General features: G+C 36.4%; 2 protein-coding genes across 2 annotated transcripts; one reads left to right on the top strand and one right to left on the bottom strand.

Moving 5' to 3' along the window:
* Positions 1-573: 573 nt before the first annotated feature.
* On the top strand, positions 574-3636 carry LOC132170839 (G-type lectin S-receptor-like serine/threonine-protein kinase LECRK1). The gene has a single exon (XM_059581959.1). It carries the CDS (start codon positions 663-665, stop codon positions 2991-2993), a length of 2331 nt encoding a protein of 776 aa, XP_059437942.1. The 5' UTR covers positions 574-662; the 3' UTR covers positions 2994-3636.
* Positions 3637-5388: 1752 nt separating this feature from the next.
* On the bottom strand, positions 5389-10541 carry LOC132169503 (allantoinase-like). The gene is made up of 11 exons (XM_059580532.1): positions 10452-10541; positions 10095-10188; positions 9613-9733; positions 9257-9330; positions 8932-9008; positions 8668-8704; positions 8509-8594; positions 7171-7230; positions 6772-6920; positions 5522-5648; positions 5389-5421 (listed from the first exon to the last, which is right to left on the bottom strand). The coding sequence occupies exons 1-11, from the start codon at positions 10539-10541 to the stop codon at positions 5389-5391; spliced, it is 948 nt and encodes a 315-aa protein (XP_059436515.1).
* Between the last annotated feature and the right edge of the window lie 12937 nt (positions 10542-23478).

Genomic DNA, 23478 nt, shown 5'->3' on the forward strand with positions numbered 1-23478 from the left:
TAATTTGAGATTAAAAAAAATAAAAAATTATATTCCAGTTGTCATAAACCTTAACTTTAAAATTACTTATTGGGTTGGGTTTGCGGGTCACGAGTTAAATTACCAGCTCTAATTTTAGGTGTATATTATTTTTTAAAAATAAAATAAAAGAAATAAGGATCACATTATTTTTTGATGTTTTAGAAAATAATATCTATTATGAAGACATTAAAAGAACATTAGAAAATACCCAAAACGAAAATTGTGATAAAACTAAGGTATAACGTAATAATTATGGTAGGTCATTAGGAAGTAGCTTGACCATTTCTTTTTGAGGGATGCTTCAATGCATTCTGTGGACCATCTCCCCCACCATCTTCTTCCTTTAACTTTTTGATTCTATCAAAAAGAAAGGAAGAAGATGGTGGGGGAGATGGTCCACAGAATGCATTGAAGCATTTCACTTTTTTGTTCCCACGCGGCTTCCTTGAAGTAGCCTCCTCCCTTCCCCTTGATCGAGTACTTGTTGAATAGGTCTGAGTCAATAATTCATCTCTTCTTGTTGCGCGGACATTTTCGTTGAGTACTAGTCTACCCTTGAATCTTATAATATATATAACTATATATAAGTGCATCCATGTGAGGAAGAAAAACAGAGACAACAAGTAAAAATTATTTCTCCAATGATGCCAATAATTATGTTGTTGCCTTTTCTTCTTCTCTCTGCAGCAGAAGCTCAACAACAACAAGGGACATCCAATGTTGTAAAGCCAGGCTTTTCGTTGACACCTAAGACCAACCTCCTTTCACCTTCCGGTCTATATGCCTTTGGATTCTACGAGCAAGGCGACGGTTATGCTGTCGGCATTTTTCTTGCTGGGCTTCCACAGAAGACAGTTGTTTGGACTGCCAACCGAGACAGCAGCACTCCACTTCCTGCTGATGTTAAATTGGAATTCAGAACTGATGGACGACTGGTTCTGCATTCGGCACAAATCAAGGAGACACCCCTCGACATTTCTTCAGATGGTGCCAGCTCAGCATCGATGCTTGACTCCGGCAACTTCGTTCTCAACAACTCTGCTAATCGGATACTATGGCAGAGTTTCGATCACCCAACCGACACCCTTTTACCAACTCAAAATCTTCCCAAAGGACAAGTGTTGTCTTCCAGTCTTTCAAAATCTAACCAGACAAGGGGCAAATTTCTTCTTTTGATGCAACAAGATGGAGTTCTCGCAATGTACCCAGTTGACACTCCATACACAGACGTTTATGGTTATTGGACATCTGTTGATTGGGGATCTGTTGTTCCAAATACTATAGGACTTCCCAAAGTAATAGACGGGATACTAACACTTGATGGCGATGGCCATCTCTATTTGTTCAATGGCAGCGGCAATTATACACTGAATCCGGCATCAGGAAATTCTACAGAACTACTCTACAGATTGACCATTGAACCCTATGGGATCATGCGGCTACACTCACACGATATGACTCAGACTGGAAATTGGACACTCAAATGGTCTAGGCCAGATGACGGGTGTAAGCCTAAGGGTCTATGTGGCCTCAATGGATATTGTGTAAAAGATCCAGACGTTGATTGCGAATGTCTTCCTGGATATGTACCGGTAAAGGAAGGTGATTGGTTCTCAGGCTGTAAGATGAATTTTCCTGCGGAAAGTTGCCCAGCAAGTTCCAAATCCAAATATACGATGAACGAGTCTAATACCCAATGGATAAATGATAATGATTCGCCTTTCAAATCTTTTACCCCAGAGAATTGCAGTGACGCATGTTTGCAGGACTGCAACTGTGTTGCTGCGTTTTTCAAAGACGGCGTGGGGGAGTGCACAAAACAGAGCCTTCCTTTGCAATTTGGGAGAACAAACAGCTCAACTGTAGCCTTCATCAAGGTAGGTACATCTACACTCCCAAAACCAGGCAAGAAAGAGCACATCCTTATTATTATCGGTGTTTCGTTAGGTGTTTTTGCATTTATTGTCTTGGCAATTTCTGGATTTGGGATTTACAAAAACCGTGTTATGTTGTATCAAATGATGCCTAAAAATGGAAACATTGAGTTGGGTGTGGATGTTGCTCCAAAATCATTCACCTACGCACAACTTGAGAATGCGACTCATGGTTTCAGCAAGGAGCTTGGTAGAGGAGCATTTGGAACAGTATATGAAGGGGCAATTTCAAACGGCCAGATCAAGGAGACTGTAGCCGTCAAAAGGCTAGACAGATCAATGTTGGCCGAACGGGAGAGAGAGTTTCATGCTGAGATGAAAGTTATTGGGAGAACACATCACAAAAACCTTGTCCGTCTACTGGGTTATTGTCACGATGGACTCAACAGGCTTTTGGTGTTCAAGTACATGAGCAATGGGTCGCTTGCAGATAAACTCTTTACACCTGAAAAACAACTTTCTTGGGATAAGAGAATGGAAATCGCTTGCAACATAGCGAGAGGACTCATTTATCTCCATGAAGAGTGTGAGCCACAAATCATTCATTGTGACATAAAACCTCAGAACATACTCATAGATGAAGATGGATGCGCAAAAATCTCTGACTTCGGATTGGCAAAGTTGCTAAATGTTGCACAAACCAGAACTTTCACCGAAATTAGAGGAACACAGGGATATATTGCCCCAGAGTGGCGTCAACAACTGCCCGTGACAGACAAAGTAGATGTGTATAGCTTCGGAATTGTGCTGCTGGAGATTATATCATGTCGAAAGAGTATGGACTCTAATCTTCCAGAGGAAGAAGCTAATCTTAAAGAGTGGGCAAACCATTGTTTTAACAGTGGTGAGCTAGGTAAACTAGTGAATAATGAAGAGGTTGACAAGAGAGAATTGGAGAAAATGGTTAAAATAGGACTTTGGTGTACTTCGGATGAGTTTCCACTCCGCCCTTCAATGAAGAAGGTTCTACATATGTTGGAAGGGATTGTAAATATTCCAGTCTCTGCAAGTCCGGCTTCTTCCCTAATTAGCTTCTGAAATGTGTTTTATATTCTAGTGACATGTCCTAATTAAAATTTTTCTTTTGAGTGTACTTATCTAGCTTGTATCAATTATGTGAGTTTTTCTTTTGTGTGGCATTTTGAAATGCATTTGTGTGCAATAAAGAATTTTCTTATCAAGTTGTCTATTTAAACAAAAAGGAATAACATATAATTCTTGCCATCTTGAATAATGAAATCCATGAGAGCTTAAAATACTATTAACACACAGAGAAACATAAAGGGAAACAATAGAAGCAGAGCATATAATAAGTGGTTAAAGATGTAGCAGCGGTTGACTTGACAACCTCAAGAAGAGAAGAAAAGTTGATGATGAGACAAGTGCCGTCGCCTTGTCTAAACGGTCCGCCGCTCTGCTCTGTCAAAGCAGTGCTTAGCTTCTGAAGTCCATCATACCATACCTCTACTAAAATTTCAAAAAAGTGGAGAAGGATCATTTCCCTTGAAGAAAACTACTGATTCCTCATCACCCTTTGCATTTTATATCACCCATTTTCAGTGTAAAGAGAAAACTGTGAGAGATAAGAGAAGAAACAGAGAGAGAGAGAGAGGGCCTCCATGGAGAGCTAGACTGCCAACATTTTGCTCTGTTCCTTTGTTTTTTAGTTTAAGCTAAATAGACTTTGAAAGGCTTTCTTGCAGGAAGGGTGAGACAAACCAACTATATGGCAAAGAAAACATGGGATTTTCAGTGCCTTCTCTTCATTGGTGGATGCTATCTGGGTATGCTCTATTTCTTGTTTATAAGTTACCTTTTTTTCTTGAATTTTTTTCTTTTTGAAAATTTGGGTATCCGGGGTTTCATGCCGACTAGTTAACATCATGCAAAGCGCTCCTACCTTGCGAATCGGATAAAGTTTAAGTTTTTACTACTGGTGTGACTCTAAAAAATTGGTTTCACTAATAAAAAGTTGAACTTTAAACCTGATTACTTCATGAAACACTGGACCACGTGAATATGTTCTTATTTATGGGGCTTGGTTTGTTAGGTTTATCTGAATGTGTGGTGGCTACTCATTTTCTATGTATTTTCTCCAATGTTATTCACTTATATATTCTAATGTTGTTGTGAAATTCCTGGCACTTGCAGGCCAAAATACTGTTTGTTTGTTTGTTTGTACCCCTACAATACCTGTCTTTTTGATTTCTTTTAGACGGAATATAAAATTATTTTCTTATTGATATCTCAGGGAGGCAAACATTCTGCAATGCATATTTATTTATTTTTTAATTTGTAGTAAAACAGTGGATAAATTAACACTTTCATTTAGCTCTCTAAAGCTTCTTCTTGTCTTCATCTAATCATCTTTCTAACATTCTTATATTACTGAAGTTAACACCAGGCCTACCAAAATGAATATTCTGATGGCAATTGTTACTTTTCGCTGTCCATTTGGACCGCTCGGATTGGTCCAATGGTTAACAAATTGGATTTGGCTTAGGTGCTTTAAAAAACTGTAGTTTTTTTTTTTTTTTTTTTTTTTTTTATGAGAAAAAGAGAGTGAAAATAAATCTCAACGGTCAAAAAAGTTACAACATATGTGCTTTAGTTTTTTTACGGTACTTAAGCCAGATTTCAGTAAAAATTTTGGAATTACTAACAAGCTCAAGATTTACAGCACCTCAAGATTACAACATATTACTAACTAGGTCAAGTAAAAATTTCTAATTTTTTTTTTTTTTTAGTATTCTGGGATTCTGACAAGGGAGGTTGCATGTGTTGGACATGTTGGTGGAACTCACCTTTTATCAAGGAGCATGGACCCTCCTGAGATTGAATAATTTTCATTTTCTTTGTAATCTCTTTTCTTATTTATGGCAATGTTATTTATTTATTGCTTACTTAAGACCACAATGCAAGTATGCAACCCAGAAAGGAGCATTACTTGTTACCAAATGGAAGACATGCACCAAGACAATTAAGTTTTGTTTGTTTAGAATGAAATAGAAAAAAGGATGCTTTAGAATATAAAATGAAAAGGTGGTGGGTTTCATATACACACTTTACTTCCTGAGTGCACCTTTTAGTGGATGCTACTCCAGCCCCAAATCCATGTTTTCATTATTAAAGATGTTCCCAAGGACGGTTATAGCAGTTGAAAAGCTTGACGTGGCAGGACTTCAAAGTGATGGGCCATGGGTCTTTCTGTCTTTTTTCCTTTTTGTATGCTGAAAGGCTTGATTAAATGTTATTCACAACTCTTTTTGAGAGATTTTCTTTTTTAATTTCTTGACTTGCTTGGAAAAATTATTTCAATGTATTTGTAGCTTTTCGTGAATACCAGTGATAATTAGTTCCCAAAAAGAAAAAGAAATAGAAAAATCTCTTCATGAAATTGGATGGCTGCTGGCCATGGATCAAATTTTACTCCTCACTTACACCAGATCATCAATGAGTGGTAAGTCTATGCAAAAGTTGATGCATAAGAAGGTCAATGAGAATTTGCTTCTTAATTATTATAAATTATTATGCCCCACTGGTGCTATATGCACATAAAAGAGTACCTTAATAAGATCTAAGGTAGAACTTGAATCAAACAAGTGAACAATGTGAAGTTGAGCTCCTTCTGCAGGGCCACCCGTCCTTGTTTTCTTTGTCAGAGTTACAAGCTCCCTAATAGCTGCCTCCTCCCTCCTTTCCCTTGGAAAAGCATTTGGCGCACCAAGGCTCCTTTGAAAGTGGCCTTTTTCGCTTGGACAGTCGCGCTTGGAAAGATTCTTACTTTGGACAATGTTCGGAAGAGAGGTATTGTGGTGATAAATCGTTGTTCCATGTGTGAATTAGATGGGGAGTCTGTTGACCACCTCTTTCTACACTATGGGGTGGCACGCACCTTATGGAATGCCATTTTTATTCGGTTTGGCTTGTGTTGGGTTATCCGGGTAACGTAAGAAAATGTTTGATTCTTGGTGGACGGGTGGTAAAACTAGCAACGCCGTTGTGTGGAAAATGGTCCTCTCTGCCGCATGTGGTGCATTTGGAACGAGAGAAATGCAAGAAGTTTTGAAGACTTGGCTAGGAATTTAGAGGACCTTATACATTTTTTCTTGTACACCCTCTTCACTTAGACTGCTGGTTGGCTTGCGCCTATAGTGATCAGCTCCAAGATTTTTTTTTTTATGTTTTCTTCTTCTTAGTTGCTCTCTTGTATACTCCCGGTGTACTAGGGTTGCGCCCCTCTACGCCTTTGATATATATATCTTTATTTATCAAAAAAAATAGCTGCCTCCTCCCTAATTTGAAATAAAAAAGAATATCGCAAATCATATAAAATGGCATTCATAGAATCAAGCCAAATACAGAAGATTTTCTCCTGAAATGCTAGAGGAACCACTTTCTGATCACTTCTAGGGGGAAAAGACAGTTACCAACTTTTCTCAGTTTTGAAGGGCATGAAAAATTTTAGAAAGTATTTCTCCAATTTCAGAAGGTGGTCAAAACTAGAGTTCCATTGTGAAAATATGTATCTATGGTTTATATTTGTGAATCATCATGGCTAATACATATATTGTGTGTACTGGGATTTTCTAACATGATCCATGATGCCGATACTCGAGATGTATCTACCAGGTTGATGCCGAATGCATGTAAATTAAATCACAGGGGTCTGAATGGGTGATTGGCCAAACCAGTATGTACTTCAATCAAAAAGTATTTTATTTCATAAAATTGTTCATCTTGAGGATCAAGTATAAATCAAGCAATAGCTGAATAGCTTCCTTATCAGTTCACAAAGTCATAAGCAATATCTTACCATGACGGTGGCCTAGTCTGAAGATAGGTTGAGTAAGAACGAGGATCATGGCTACCATCTTTAAGTTCCAGGTCGCTTTCAGATTCTTGTTGAATCTCTGCATGTACAAGTAGTGGTCTTCTGTATTTTGCAAGTACAGACAGTCCCTCCTGAGGAACAAATAATTGCATATCTTATGCAAGTACACTAAAATACATAAGTATTGCAAGAGATAGAGACTCAATTTAGTAAAAGAAATCACATCATCCAACCCCTGAAATAATCTCTTCAAAAAGGCATTATATGCAAGCATGATTTCTATTGCAATAGAGGCAACCTAGATTACTATTCATGCAACATAAATGAAATTATTTAATTGGAAGAGATATGCACATTTGGACTAAATATCAGGAAACATACCTTAATATGACTGGCATTTGTCATAGGAAAGTCATTGATCCCCGAAGGACACATAAAAGACTACAAAAAACATAGAAAACTTTATCAGGTAATCCCAATGCTACACCTATCAGACAAAGAAAAGTTAGTCATGATGGTCTAGAGACTATATGCATACTAATGTTGTTATATTTCATCATATAATTACTTGTATTATCAAAATTGAATGATCATAATGGAATTAGAAACCTACATGATAGATATTACCACAATGTTTCCAATTTTAGCCGGTAGAACCATTTTTACAAGTTGGCCAAATAGAAAGTTCCTAAGATCAATAAATGGTTGGTACTATGCCCACAAAGCTATACTTCACAAGTTGGAATTGTTATAAGTTCCAGAGCACCACAGAACTAAACCCCTGAAACTTAGGCTCTGTGAATTGATGCTGGATCTTGAGTTACAGTCCTTAGCTAGAGAGCACCACATCATCTATCTTAGAATGATTAATTTAGTCGACAAACTGATTAAGGAAAAAGAGAAGTGATACAATCAAACTTTAGGCATGGCAATCCCCCATGACAGCCAAACTAGCCAATATCATCCAAAAGTCATTTTTGGCAAAATTAAGAATCAGAAGAAACAAGGAATTGGAGGTACTGTTGTTCCAATTGGGAAATATTATCAACAGAGTAGTCTTAGTCGTTTCCACAGTTCTCATGTGTAAGCATGTGAAGGAGATGCCTAACATGTTATTAATTGCCATGGAAGAAAGGCAGAGATGACTGTCAAGGTTTGAAACTCAGATCACATCATTAAGGATTCATTTGATAAACGATTTTGTTTCGGTTTCGGTTCGATACCGTAGCAAAAATTAATTGATGTAAAAAAAAGTAAGAATGTTTTTTTTGAAAAAGTGAAAAAGTAAGAATGTTTGGTATGGAAAAATGAAAAAATTTTGTTTTGTAGTGATTTTTTTATTTGAATAGTAATAAAAAATGATTGATGTGACGTAAAAAGTAAGAGAATGTTGGAAAAATGAAAAAGTGGGATAAATAGTGTTGTGCCGAAATCATGCCAAAACCGTTAATCAAACAAACCCTAAAATAGAATGCAATTCTTCTCCTCTAGTTCTTGATCTAAGAAAGCATTATCCAACCTTTTGCATGTCTTGAAATAGAGAGGAAAAGAAAAACTGAGCATAATAGTTTTGCACCTTTTTTGTGGCTCAAAACAACTGACAGTGATCTTATATATGCTAAACAGTTTTAGAGTTTTTGGGTTGTTAATGCATCAATGAAGTGAATCGATAAACTAAGAATGATCAATGACAACTGACAATACTCCTGAAATAGTTACCTTCAAACCAAGAACACCAGCATTTAGGAGACCCTCAAGAATACTTGAGTTGAATGCATTTTCAGGAACTAAACCTCCCCAGAAACCTGTTGGTGGTATAGTTAATAGACAATAGTCCAGGAATTATCATTAGGCTAAGGAATAGTTTCAGGAGCATACCAACATCAACATAAATTCTCTCCTCTGCAGCTTCAATCTATCAAGCAGAAGCATTAAAGACAATTTATAAATTAAAAAAAAAAAAAAACCAGTAGTTAGTTGAAATTATCTGCAACTACTTACTACCCCATTAAAATGCATAAGTTCATTTTTAAACAAAATGAGACGGATGCATTACTACAATATAGAAAGGTCACCGAAATGATTAAAAAAAAAAATTAAGGGCCAAAACAAAGTAATGCACTGCTGCTCATCTGTCCATACCTTGAGTTTCAAAGTCTCTTGAGACACAGTTGAAGGAAAATTATTTAGAGGCATGTCAACCAATGTTGTTATACCACCTGTAGAAACACAGTGATACCAAATTATTTGGGTGTGGAACAGAAGAGATCAACACACAAGAGTCAGAACTTTTGGTACTGCATGAGAATTATTTGACATTTAATAGACAAAGAAAAATCAAATTGTGATATTAGATGTCAACAGGGCGGTTTTGGAAAGCCAGTAAATTCAGCAGAAATAATCAATTAAAAATTTTTTGTCCACAGGACCTTTGAAACACAAATTTAAATGAGGGAGATTGCCACACCTGCAGCAGCTGCCTTAGTCCCTGAAGGAAATCTTTCCCATTCTGCTCTTCCAGGATCATCAAGATGTGCATGCCTGCCATGAACAAAATCAAAATGAATATCTTATATATTTTGTTAAAATAAGTTATCGTTTTATACTTAAAACCAATGCTGAAATTTGCTTTGGATTAATGACAAGAAGATACCAAAACGGCATATATCATGAATCATAGAAGTTTGTAAATCAATATGTTGTCTTTTGCAGAACACTACACAAAATTTGGCACCAGATTTATGCAACCATTTATTATGCTAAATTATATACACACCATGAAGAAATAGACCACAAGAAAGAGAGATGTTTTACACAGCTTACACGTCAATCAGGCCAGGCATGACACAAGCCTCTCCATAATCAACTATATGCCCCACCTTGGAACTGCCACGCCCATCCTCTTCTTTAACAATGGATGCAATCTTCCCTCCCCTTATTTCCACTGCCCATTTATGCATTTCATTACAAAAATACATTAATTAAGCTGAAAAATGATAATCATAACAATATTTGTAGAATGATTCAACATTTAGCCTTACACTAACAACAGTAAATTAGGGTCCGTTTGGTTTGCAATTTCACGATGTGTGATTTAAAAATAACGATTTTTTAAAACGCAGTCAAATCGTGCACTTTAAAAATGCACTCCCAAACCACAGCGATTTGGTTTAAAATTACACTTTTTGCTGGGAAATCGCAATCCCAAATGTTAAACAAGTAGATTATAACAAGGTTCTTATATTCTATAATCCACAATCCTCTGTTTTTTTCTTCATGGGGGATCAATTAAGAAGTAAACAAACCTGCACCAGAAATGACACCTTGTGGTGTCACAATGCGCTTGCTCGTTATCCAATAACTCTGGTGAGGAAGAAGGCTGCACTCCTTGTGAGACAACTGACATTAAATGTCAAATTCAATCAGCATAGGATTCACGTGAATAATTAAAAAGTACTCAAAAATGCTCCTCTGTTTTTCTGAAGATAGTAAATGAAAAACCGCTGCTTAAATCCCAGATTACAAGTTTACAACTTTTTTGGGTTTTCAATTTTTTTTTTTTTTTTGGGTGAAATGGCTTTGCTTATTTGAGATTAACAAATCCCAACACCAACAAAACAAAAGTCAACTCCATTTTCTCACAAGAAGCAATATAGCCAGACCTTGGAAGAGTTCTGGGCGTAGAAGAAGAGGAAAAAAGAAGCGAGCAGTGCCAGCAGAGGTAACACCCTCCATAGCAGCACAGACGCCATTTCTCTCTCTCTCTCTCTCTCTCTGTCTCGCACACACACACAGTCTCAGAGACGAGGCGTCGACGAGGTTTTGTGAATTTCCAAAAGTCATATATTTACGTCACCCGCGGGGGACGGAGATAGTTAACGTCGATCGCCGGCCAATGACATAGCTACAGCACTGGGCATGAAGTATTTGCATACACTCTTTGGCTTCGGCTCCTCATGGCCTTGTTGGTGTTATCCGACCGTCCGGTTCTTTCAGCCACGTACTACTGGAACCTCTGATTTGCCTGTGCACATCTTTCTTTTCGGCCACCCTTACTAACGTCCTCTAATCTTTTTCGTTTTAATTTTTAATATTTTTTTTTACTTGACCTGCCAATTTCATCACCAGTAAAATATTAGCGAATTATAATTGATAAAATTGAATAAAACCAATTATAATTGACCTATATAATCTTATATTTATATCCTTAACTTGACACATGACAGTAGAGTTGATAATTTTTTACAAGACTTATGAATTTGACATAAATCCAATACAAAATTAGTTGATTATGGTTGACGGGTTTTACATGTTTAATTAAATAGTTCAAGTTATAGTTGACTTATATAGTCTTATATTTTTTTTTATTTTTTTGATATGTCCGGGAAGGGGGAGAAAAGATTCGAACTAGTGACATCCGCTTCATGAGGCGTGGTCCACACCCGATTAAGTTACCCCTTAGAGACTATAGTCTTATACTTATGTCTTAACATGAAAAGCAAATTGGAACCCAATATGCGAAGAAGAAAAATAATAATAAACCAAGAAAAAAAGTACAAAATAAAATAAAATAAAAATAAGCCCACAAGCATCGCCGTGGGTCTACTTAAAAAAAATGGGTAAAGTTTATTTAACCCTATTAAACTATCACTCCAATGACAATCTACTCCTCAAATTATCAATTACGACAATTTACCCTCAAAACTATCAAAACAATGACAATAGATTCCTCAATGCTAGCAAAATGACAAAAATACCCCTATATAATTTTCAATAAGACAAAAATATCCTTAAAATTTGAAGAAAAATTTTTTTTTTAATATTTTTTATTTATTTTATTAAGAGTAATTTCATCATTTTATTAAAATTTGAGATATATTGTCATTGTTTTGATAGTTTGTGGGGTATATTGTCTTAATTGATAGTTTGAAGGATAAATTGTCATTGGAATAATAATTTGAGTGAATTAAGTAGGCTTTAAAAAAAAAAAAAAAAAAAAAAAAAGTCACTTCACTTGTCAAGGAATGGAACAAGGCCAGATCACATGGATTCGTTCGGGGCCCTGCAGAATGCCGATCGGTGAAACCCACCCAAATTTAAAAAGAGCACACAACAGAGACAAAAAAATGAACAGTCAGACCGACTCAGACAGCACTCTATCAGTCCTAATGCTTTTTATATTGGTAAATGATAAGGTTTTCTACTTTAAAATATATAAAAAAAAAAAATCATGGAATTTACGTAAAAATTTAAATTATTAATCTTGTTGGTAAGTAATCTATTGCTATATGATTGGTTGGTAGGACACGATTGGAATCTGAATCAAACAAAAACCACTACATGAATATTCATAATGCACTGAATGGTGGGTTAAAAGGGAAGAGAGAGATAGAGAGAGAGAAAGGGTGCTTTGCTGTAAATTTGTAATGGTTCAATTTTGGATTTCAAACTTTTACCCCAAAATGATTTAGTTTTATTTTCGAATTAGAGATGTGATTTACTCCAACTGATACCAAACTAATTCTACATCAATATGTTTTTTTTTTTTTTTTTTTCTTTTTCTTTTAACAAAAAATCAAGTTGTAGCTTTCACTTAAGAAATACTATGTTGCTATGATATTATAATAGAGAAATACTATGGATCAATAAATTTCTTATATTTGGCTCGTCTTCTCCTATAAATACAATAAATTAATCATTAGATGTATGTAGTCCATTATTAACCCATAATATTTCTCATTATGATATCTATGTAGATTTTGGTATGGTTTGATCGGTTATGGGAAGAGACGGAGCCAACTTTAAGTTTTAGGAGGCCAATTGGCAAAAAATACTTGAAATTATTTTTTTTTACCTTAAAAATTTTTTTTAGCCTTCAATTTTTTGTTCCTTGTAATTTGGGGGGGACTAGGGACACTACCAGTCCCCCCCAGGGTTTTTGAGAGGCCCTTAATTCCCTTTGCCTGATTCTAATTTCATACGGATCTAAGGTACTTTTGTTGGGGGGTTTTCTCTCTTGGATAGAACTAGAAACAAGGGAAACGGTTAAGACGGGTGAGTGTGCCGAAGATTAGTCCTCTTAGAAATCTTGGTCGCAGCCCAAGAAGAAAAAAAGAAAATATTACAAATAATATCATCCACAAGAGGTGTTATATAAACTATTATCTCCTATTAAGATTTGGTGACATTTTTTCTCTTGTCCAATTTCTTTAAAATAAATTTTATAATATGACAAATATATAAATGAAAAATAATAAGAAATATAAAAGAGACAAAAATACAATGATCAAGGTGGTTCAGCAATATGCCTACATCCACATACTAAAGGCCTATAGGCTACATCTTGCTTTATTAAATAATTTGATTGTATATAAGAGTTTCATTATATAGAAGCTAAAGGGAGAGGAACTCCTTATATCTTAGCAATGTGGGACAAGAAGATGAAGCTTTTATATGAGTCAATGGCTAAAGCCTTTCTTCACTTGGACAATGTGGGACAACATACATTATCTCTAACAGGTACTATGTAGAAAAAAAAATGGGCTTGTCCCACATGGCCAAAGAGTAGGAGACGGTTCTCTCTCATTTAGTTAATTATCTGTTTAGAGTACTTTTGCGTTTCTTATTCAACTCTAACGTCATTTTTCCACTAACGAAATTTCTTTAGTATTCTTTTAGAAGAAAAAAAAAAGTGGGCTTAGATGAATGATTCTAAGTACCAATCTTTTCGCTTATAAACTATTTTCTTATATTAAGCTCTATATCATTTCTCCTCCTACCTAATTTCCTTAGTATTACTTTTTTTTTTAAAAATCCCAATAGCCCATATCAATGTTCTGCGCATTAAATGATAATGCCAACTTCGGCTTGGGTTTGGGCTTGGGCTTAACAAGACTCTTTGGCTAGCTGAAAGTCAACCAGCCCATATGATTATCACAGAGCAATTGCCCATTGGATTGTCAAGTCACATGTATTAGATTTGGGCCATTTGGCTACTCCAGTGAATTTGGCAATCAGGAATCAGGATTACTTGTACTCTTGCTTGTGTTTTGGCCCGTTTGTTCATGTTATTTACTTTTTTGTTTTTTTGCTAGGGTTTACACGTAGGGCTGGGCACGGGTCGGGGCGGGGAATGGGCTTTTTTCCACCCGACCCGCAACTTGCGGGTTTGGATTTTCAACCCGCCACCCGAGCCCAATGACCAAGATCCGCGCGGGTCGGGTATTTGCGGTGCGGGTTTAATAACTGCGGGTCTTGCGGGTTTGCGGGTCGGGTTGGGTTTATTCACATGGCATTTTTGTAATCAATTCTTTCTTCGTATAATTTCATCTTTTCCCAAGTACCAAACAGAAAAGAGAAGGGAGAGAAACCCAGCATAATCAGACCTTTGCAAGTTTGCAGAACTTATTTCACAGCTCATATCAGAGTTTTCTAGCACAGAGAAGTACTAAAAATATGATAGAAATACTGAAATACATATAGCAGATTCTTGAAAATCTAAGTTCTAACCCCATTTACTCTGACCAAAAAGAAAGAAAAGAAAAAAATATAAACAATTCTTTCTTCATATAATTTCATCTTTCCCAAGTTCCAAACAGAAAAGAGAGAGAGAGAGAACCCTTCTGATCTGAGATCGAGAGGCGAGATTCGAGAGTGACTCAGTGAGATGGGTCCGATCCAATGGCAGATCGAGAGGTGGGAACAGAAAAGAAGAGGTGACTAGAAAGGAAATAGGAAGAAAAACAATATATATATATAAAATAGTGCAGAGTTGCAGAAGAGCCCACTCAGTACTGCAAAGATTTAAAGAGAGGGGGAGTGGGACATGCATGCGTATGATTTAATCAAGTCTCAAGTCTGGGTAGCCTGGGTGAACCACCGTGAAGTCGCCGAAAGGGAGAAAGAGAGGCTGAATCCTGAATGAGTGAATGGGATACGGAGTTAAGTGTCTAGGGTTTCCAAAATTTGTTTTTTTGGGTGTTTTAGGAGCGGGGCGGGGCGGGTACCCGCATAAATTTTTTTAGTAAACCCGCCCCGCCCCGACCGAGTTTGATGTTTTCAACCCGAACCCGCGAAAATATACACTGAACCCGCACGGGGCGGGGCGGGGCGGGTCTTCGGGTTGGGCGGGTTTTTGCCCAGCCCTAGAGATAAGTCCATTCATTCCGTTCTCCCTCAACTATCCTTCTCCCCCCACTGTCAAGCACACTTAAAACATGTTTGGAATTGTGTTTAAGAAATAAATCTTTTAAGTAAAAAAGAACATTTTTTGACAAAAATTTCATACTTTCTCCTCCCAACAGTCAAGCACACTTAAAACATATTTGGAATTGTGTTTAAGAAATAGAGTTTTTAAGTCAAAAAACATTTTTTCTCAAAAGTGTGTTTTGGCTATTTTTAGACTTTTTAAACCCTTAAAAGTGCTTTATACTTTTTTTTTTTTTTTTTTTCAAACGAACTTTTTGAGTGTTAAACATATTTTTAGGCCCCTTAAACATACATCCAAACAGACCCTTACAATTGTAAACCCCATTGGCATCTTGAAACAAATAAAAGTTACATTTGCACCTACTAACTACATTTCCTCTAAAAAAAAAATAAAAAAATAAAAAAGATTTGAGCTAGGGAAAAGACAAATTAAGCAAAAACAAAGTTTCTGAAAGCATGGACTTTGCAACAATTGGTCCAAGTGGCAAAGGTCTTGGATTTTATGACATTTTCATCATATCTAAGATTTGAATTCTTGTGGATGCAAACAATTCTTCACCTCTACGGAAATATCAAGTTTTACTCAATCCTTATGGGGAAGCGTCTTGCAAGAATTCAATAGGTCACTAAATTATATTTGGGGCCAAAGAAAGCAACACGTTTAATCCAGTCATGGAAAATGCCAAAGTGGCATTAATTACCTTGTTACAAGTTTTACAAGCATATCATAAGGTATATAAAAAGGAGGGGCATTAAAGCTCACACAATAATAGAATATTTACATAAACTTCTATCCTATTTTGAAGTACCAAAGACCTTACTCATAGCTAGTTGTTCGTCCAACCTTATACCCTATTTCTTTCTTTCCTTTTTATGTTTTTCTTTTTTTTAACACAAATTTCCTTCAAACTAGTTTAAAGAAAATTTTATTCAACCTACTCTAATAAAGTATCAAGTGTCATATAATATATTTGGGTTTCTCAAAAATCAATATTTTGATTCATAAGTTAATAGAATAATTAACAATAAATAATAATTAGGAATATTAAAGAAAACATGTGAAAAATGACACTTACCACTTATTAGAGTAGGTTGAAGGAATTTTTGTCCCACTGAAAATTAGCATGAACACACATACAAAGAGAAATTCCTAGTTCCTCCGCTGAGCCTACTTCACATGCAAAACCACGTCTACTATTTCACAACGAGAAGAAGATGAGGTAAATCAAAAGCAAATAAGGTGCGAATAGGATTCTCTCTATTTTATTTGAAATGGACAATATTTATTTAGTATAAAATAAGGGGCAATATTATTTGAACATTAAAATTGAATGATGATATTTACAATATTATCCCTCATTTTAAATTAAATGGATTATATTCCTTATTTGGTTAAGTTGTAGCTTCTTCGTCATTCCTTTTCTTCTTTTGCCAAAATCGATGGTACATTGGTCTTCGTTATAAACGATGGCATATTGTATTGCGAAAGACGCCGTTCGTCTGCTCCTCACCAGTTCGAAGTATTCTGAAAAGTTCGTCTGTTCCCAAGTTGTCTTTAAGGTTGTTGCTGTTGCCGATAGTTTCAGCACCGACATGGCGCAAGAAATTAAGATTTTTTTTGCATATTTTTTGCTATATTTTCGATGGTTGCACTGGTGGAATCTCAAAGCTAGGCTTTCAAATCAGTCTCTGACTCTCTGGATTCAATATTTCTTGGTCTCATTCTGCAGATCATTCAGTAAGGCTTCCGTCCAGAAATCTAAGCGGAAGCATATTCTCATGGATGTTTTTCAGGAACATGTCGCGGCCGCAGATCTTGATCTCTCTGGGAGCTTCCTGGAAGGCTCTGTTCCACGTTGGTTTTGGTCCCGTCCGATCTTGATATGTGTTCATCTGTCCAGGAACTGGTTTGGAGGGATCATTAGATCAAAGTCAAACGGTTCGTTCTCATGATTCATCGGTTCAGGTGCTCAATTTGTCAACCAACAGGTTCGCCAATCTGGTTCGGCTCTCTGTTTTTCCGAAGCACAGAATTATTGATTTTTTCTCTCAAACTCACTGACATTTCAAGCTGCAAAGTTTCCGGCAATGGCAAACCCATTTCGTTTCTTCCATCATTGAAGCATTTAGACTTGTCCAACGTACAACTGCATCAACGGTACTTTCCCTCCACTGATTTGTTAGATCTTTCCAACAAATCCATCAACGGTATTTTTCCCTTCCGATTTCAAGAAGTTAAAGGCCGCTGAGTGGAGGGAAATCGGAAGGGAAAGTACCGTTGATGGAGTTGTACGTTGGACAAGTCTAAATGCTTCAATGATGGAAGAAACAAAATGGGTTTGACATTGCCGGAAATTTTGCAGCTTGAAATGTCGGTGAGGTTGCGGGAAAATCAAGAATGCTGTGCTTCGAAAAAACAGAGAGCCGAACCAGATTGGTGAACCTGTCGGTTGACAAATTGATGATCCTTTAGTAAGTTATTAATGTTCCATTAGTACATTTGTATTATTAATTCCACTTCATAATTAAATAGCAACTATTTTATTTTCTAATTTTGATGAATTTTAAAATATTTCTATGGTTAGACACACTTAAGTTATACTATACAGCATATTTGCATCTCGTCCCTATTTTATTGGGTTAATGTAGCAGTGTCTATCAGCTCAGATCAACCCTTGTTAAAAAAAAAAAAATTCAAGCACCGATTCACATTGGTCCAATGGATTAAGACTTGAATGAGAGTAAAGTGTGTAGCATTGATATACTCCATGATTACCTAATTTGCTCACAAAGGCCCATAGTCCTTCATTATGTTTTTACCACAATCATTTTTGAAGGTAATACAAAGGGCAAAACATATAAATCATTTGGGCTTCCTAAATATTATATATTGGATGAGCAAATGTAATTGATGCAATAGATTGTCCTAATAAGAAAATTGGAAAAACCTTCACATTTTTGTGGGAAAAAAAAAAATTGGGCTTGAACTTCCACCTAAGCCCAATGTACAATACTACCTTTGCAATTTTCCATCTTGAGCTTCCTTTGTGAAGGCATCCAATAGGTAATTCGGTCCAGAAACAAAGAAGTCAATGGTCCAGCACGTTTTTAATTTCAAATTTCAGTTAAGAAAAAACTAATAATGGACACATAAAATATTGATAATTTGAGAAAACTCATTATTATTAAAATGAGAACTTTGTTAGAATACATCATCCAGCAGTGCTGCCACGTGCTCCAAATGATCCTACATTACAGCCACATGCCCCAGATGATGACTCAGCAACATATGCTCTCAAAGGAAAGGAAAGCAATGCTGTCACTCACAAGAAAAGAGAAACGTAGCTACCAAGGATTCACTGAGAAGGAAAGAAGAATATCACTGATATACAATCTCCAGCTTGCCAAGATATGCTAAGATTCAAGTCTTTACTAAAGGATCTCAATGTAATTGGCAATCCCACTAATTCAGGGATGTGTCTTGTCTTATACCATTTTATTCTATTGTCAACACTCTTGTATAAGGTGTATATAAACCCCACCGTATCAAAAAGATATCATCGAATGAAATAGCCTTTTGAACTCTATATTACTCGTGTTTAAATTTTTATATGGTATCAGAGCTTTTCATAGGAAAACTCCTTCGATCCTAAAAGCTTTTCTCATGGCTGAATCATCCACCACATCACCTGCATCATCTGTCACACCACTTGCATCATCCACCTGCCCTACCATATCACCTGCATCATTCATCAGCCTCACCCTTCCTAGCATCACCCAACACATCTCCACCAAACTTGATACCCTTTCGGATTACTTGAATTGGGTCTTACACTTCACACCAATTTTGAATGCTCATGATCTTATGGGGATTGTTGATGGCAGTGAGCCATGCCCTCCTAAGTACTTGAATGATGAAGCTGGAGAAATAACCACAGTTGTAAACCCAGCATATTCCATTTGGCAAAAGAAGGATCAATCCCTTCTCAGTTGGTTCAACACCACTCTGTCAGATCGTGTTTTGTCCTCACTTTATGGACTAACCACGGCTAGACAAGTTTGGACCACTTTAGCCACTCGTTATGCCTCACAGTCTAAGGCAAGAATGTCTTACTTGAAACGTCAGCTACAGACCCTCAATCAGGGATCTAAAACATGTTCTGACTTTCTCAGAGAGGCCAAATCCTGGGTAGATTTACTTGCAGCAGCAGGACATCCTGTTAAAGAAGATGACCTCATCTCATTTGTTTTGGGAGGTCTTAGTCCTGCCACACAACATTCATCACTCTCTACACCTTTTCCACCCGAACAACTAGCATGTCTTTTGAAGACTTCCAAGCAGAATTGCTTAACTATGAAATTCTGTTTGGCAATCAGCAGCACTTGCAGCAGCCTATCACTGAACTTTGCCCTCTACTCTCAAAAGCCTAAATTCTCCAATGCTCATCATCATAAGAGAAAATCAGGAGGCCCTACAAGGAGCAATTATCATACAGGAGTCCCTCCCAAGAGCAATTATCAAACTAGTCAGAAGCGCACTGGTAATCATTTTCCCAGAAATTCTTTTAGTAGTCAACCTAATAATCACTTTACTTCTGGTAGAGCTCCTTGCCAAATCTGTGGCAAAACAGGACACCAAGCACTTGACTACTTCCATAGAATGAACCACTCCTTTCAAGGGTGTCATCCTCCATCCCAACTGGCTGCCATGACTGCTAGAGCTCATCCTCATGTCACAGAACAGCATGATGAAGAACCTTGGTATGCTGACAGTGGAGCAAATAACCATGTCACAGCAGCCTTGGATAACTTAACTCTTCAAGAACCGTTTAAAGGTGATGAGGAAGTGGTTGTAGGTAATGGTACAGGTCTCCCTATTGCAAACATAGGTTCCTCTATCCTCTATCATTCCAAAGTACCCTTTAAAGTGAACAATATTCTTCATTGCCCTACTGCTGCAGCTAACTTACTCTCTATCCAAAAATTCTGTGTAGATAACGAGTGTTGGTTTATATTAACTGATTCCTATTTTTTTGTGAAGGACAACCGCACGGGGCAGACTCTTTTGCAAGGGCCAAGTAGGGATGGACTTTATCCAATTCTCATTTCCAAAACAGCAAATAAATCCAGGAGATTCACTGCCTTCATTGGAATCTCAGCCTCCTCTGTCATTTGGCATCGTAGACTAGGACATCCAGCTCCTCCTATCATCAATAAACTTAGGCAGAATGCACAACTACCTATCTTTGGTGCTCCCTCACATCAATCATTATGTGAATCATGTCAAGTAGCCAAGTCTAAATGTTTACCTTTTTCTGAATCCAATAATGTAACCTCTGCTGCTTTAGAAATAATACATTCAGATTTGTGGAGTTCTCCCATTCCTTCTCTTAGTGGATGTAGATACTATGTTACTTTCATTGACAATTTCACTCGTTTTTATTGGATTTATTTTCTGCCGTCTTTCTCAAAAATTCATACTCTTTTGGAGCAATAGTGAAAGAATTTTGAGACTTAAGGAGTACAAGGGTTCTGCAGATGATATTTCTTTTACATTTCATTTGGAATTATTTTTTCATTCTTCCATATGTTTAGTATTTCTTATGTTTGTTTTTTGATATTTCTTTCCTTCTATTTCATAGCAATTTACTCTGGAAGAGGTTTTGGTACTTAGATGTGGTTGATGGCAGCATAATCAAAAGACGTATTATGCATTATAGTTGCTAATTCATGATTTATGGTCATTCAACATTCAGCTTGAGCTCCCTTGTTTTGGTTAATTTTTAAGGTGGAGTAATGCTACACTTCACACCGATTTATCACATCAATGTCACACCTATTGATATGGCATGTTTTAAATAATTTATACTTTTTTTTTTTTTTTGACATTGTAAGCCACTTAAAATACATCATCTCAATCGACGTGACATAAGTGTAATAAATGGGTGTGAAGAATAACATTATTCTTTAGGGTAAGAAAGATGCACAAAATTGGAGGAAGCGGTGAGTTGTAGGGCATAAATGATTCAAATAAAGTAAACATGTGTGTGGACTTTCCAATCTATATAACTTTGATTGGATGAAATTTTGTCAAGGTTATCTCATTCGTGAGTGAAGTTTTCAGTCCCTCTTAACAGAATTTTTTGATTGTCATGAAGCAGTTCTTCTTCTTCTACGACTGCCGTTTTAGTGCTTCTTCTCTGTTATATATATATATATATATATATATATATAACCCCCTCAATTTGCCATTGCCCGCACCAGAGTTCGATTGTCATAGGTCTAATTTTTCACAACAATTAAGCCACGCGATGGCCCTAAGCAAAGCACCAAGCAGTGCACCAATAAAGGCTATGCAAGGACAAGCCTCTATTGTATATATATATTGTGTACTCAAGGAAAGATGAGAAGATCGTGTTACTAAGTCCATCAACACACTTCAAGTTGTACAGATGTACAGTAACACTCAGTTTGCTATGTTTAGTCCTATCATGAAGAGGCTTCCCTGCCTTTTTAAGCAAGTCGTAGTACTTTCGTACGTCACCTTCATCGACTTCTTTATTTATAATTTCTTCACCCCCTGCACCACGACTTGAGGCTCACAATTGTCTTCCCTAACATCGTGCACGCCAAATACATCGCGCAACATGGCGTGCATATCTTCACCCAGTTCTGTGCTTACACTCGCATCTGCGGTCGGACGATTCGAATTAAAGTCTGCAACAGGACCCTGTACAAGCTTCTCACCGTGATAAATTCAGTCTTTGTATGAAGTAATTATTCATTTACTCCTTGTCAAGTGGTCGAGTACCAAATCCGGCGGGTGGTGCTGGTTAAGGTGACATGCCTTATAAGGGCAGTAAATGAATCCATCAGGGATTGTATAATTCCTAACTGCGAAGTCCACGAACGATCTACACCCATCTCTGTATTCCTTTGTACTCCTAGATTTTGTCATCCAACTCTTGTCCATTTTTCTCTACGTACATTAGGAACAAATATATAATACTTAAAAATAACAAATAAACACATAATTTAGTCTAAATTCAAACCAAGTCTAAATTGAAATGAATTTGTTATATATGGGGACCCTAAATAAAATAAATCTAGGTTAGTTGTAGTTTTTTTTTTTTTTTTTTTTTTTTTTATAATTTAATTTATTTATTATTATTTTTTTTTTAATAAAATTTACATAAACCAAATTAAAACCACTACAAATTTAAATGCATTTGGTATGGGGACCCTAAATTAAATAAATCTAACTAGGTTAGTTTGCGAAACCTAAACAAAATTAAAACAACTACAAATTTAAATGCATTTGGTATGGGGACCCTAATTTAATAAACCAAGCTAGGTTTTTTTTTTAAAAAAAAAAAAAAAAAAAAATTATAACATTTACATAATCTAAATTTGCAAAACCGAAACAAAATTAAAGTCCAAATGGATATGCATTTGTTATATATAGGGACCCTAAATAAAATAAATCTAGCTAGGTTAGTTATTTTATGAATTTTTTGTGTCGCTTTTTTGTTTTTATAACCTAAACCCATAATCTAAATTTGCAAAACCTAAACAAAATTAAAGTCCAAATTTAAATGCATTTGTTATATATGGGGACCCTACATAAAATAAATCTAGGTAATTAGTTGTATTTTTTTTTTCATGAGGATACTTTTTTTTATTTTATAACATTTACATGATCCAAATTTAAATGTATTTGTTATATATGGGGACCCTAAATAAAATAAATTAGTTTAGTTGTTTCTTTTCTTTTTTTGAAAAAAGAAACATTTACATAATCTCGATTGTAAAACCTACACACAAAAAAACAAAAACCTAATTTCAAGCAAATTACCTAGCATTATATATAGACATTAATATATATTTTGCATGCATGTTCATATATAACAATCCTACGTACGTACATACCTTCCATACAAACAAATGAAAATAATCATCATATATTTCAATTTTTTTCCAAGAGCGCGGCATAGGTAGGGTAAACCCTGGTTTGGGGGAGGAGGGATGGCCGTTGGCTGCCTCCCTCCTCCCCTCACTCTCTTCGCATGGTGAGCTAGCCTATTTACTTGATGTCCTTAGCTTTGTTGCCTCCTCCCTCCCCCTTCGGCTTGTGCGGTTTTCCTCCTTCTTTGCCGCCCGTTTCCCTTTTGTCTTGTTCTTTGGTTTTTTGTCCTTTCTCCCTTTGCCGCTGTGCCCGCCTAGCCGTACCCCCATCAATCCCTGCCGCGTCTTGTCTGTGTCGGGCTCGAGTTTGGATTGATTTGTTTTTGCTTGATCTCTCCTCCTCCGTCTGATTCACATTGACACGTGCCCCGTCATCCAACTCTCCGGATTCGTCCGTATCCATCCCACCTTTTACATCGGATTTGTCACTCTGACTGTGGTTTGTTTCTGTTATGTTTTGTGATTTATTTTCCTTTCCTATTTTTGCTTGTTATTTGTCGTTTCTTCTCGTTGTGT

The sequence above is a fragment of the Corylus avellana genome, chromosome ca2, assembly GCF_901000735.1.
Source record: "Corylus avellana chromosome ca2, CavTom2PMs-1.0".
Lineage (NCBI taxonomy): Eukaryota > Viridiplantae > Streptophyta > Magnoliopsida > Fagales > Betulaceae > Corylus > Corylus avellana.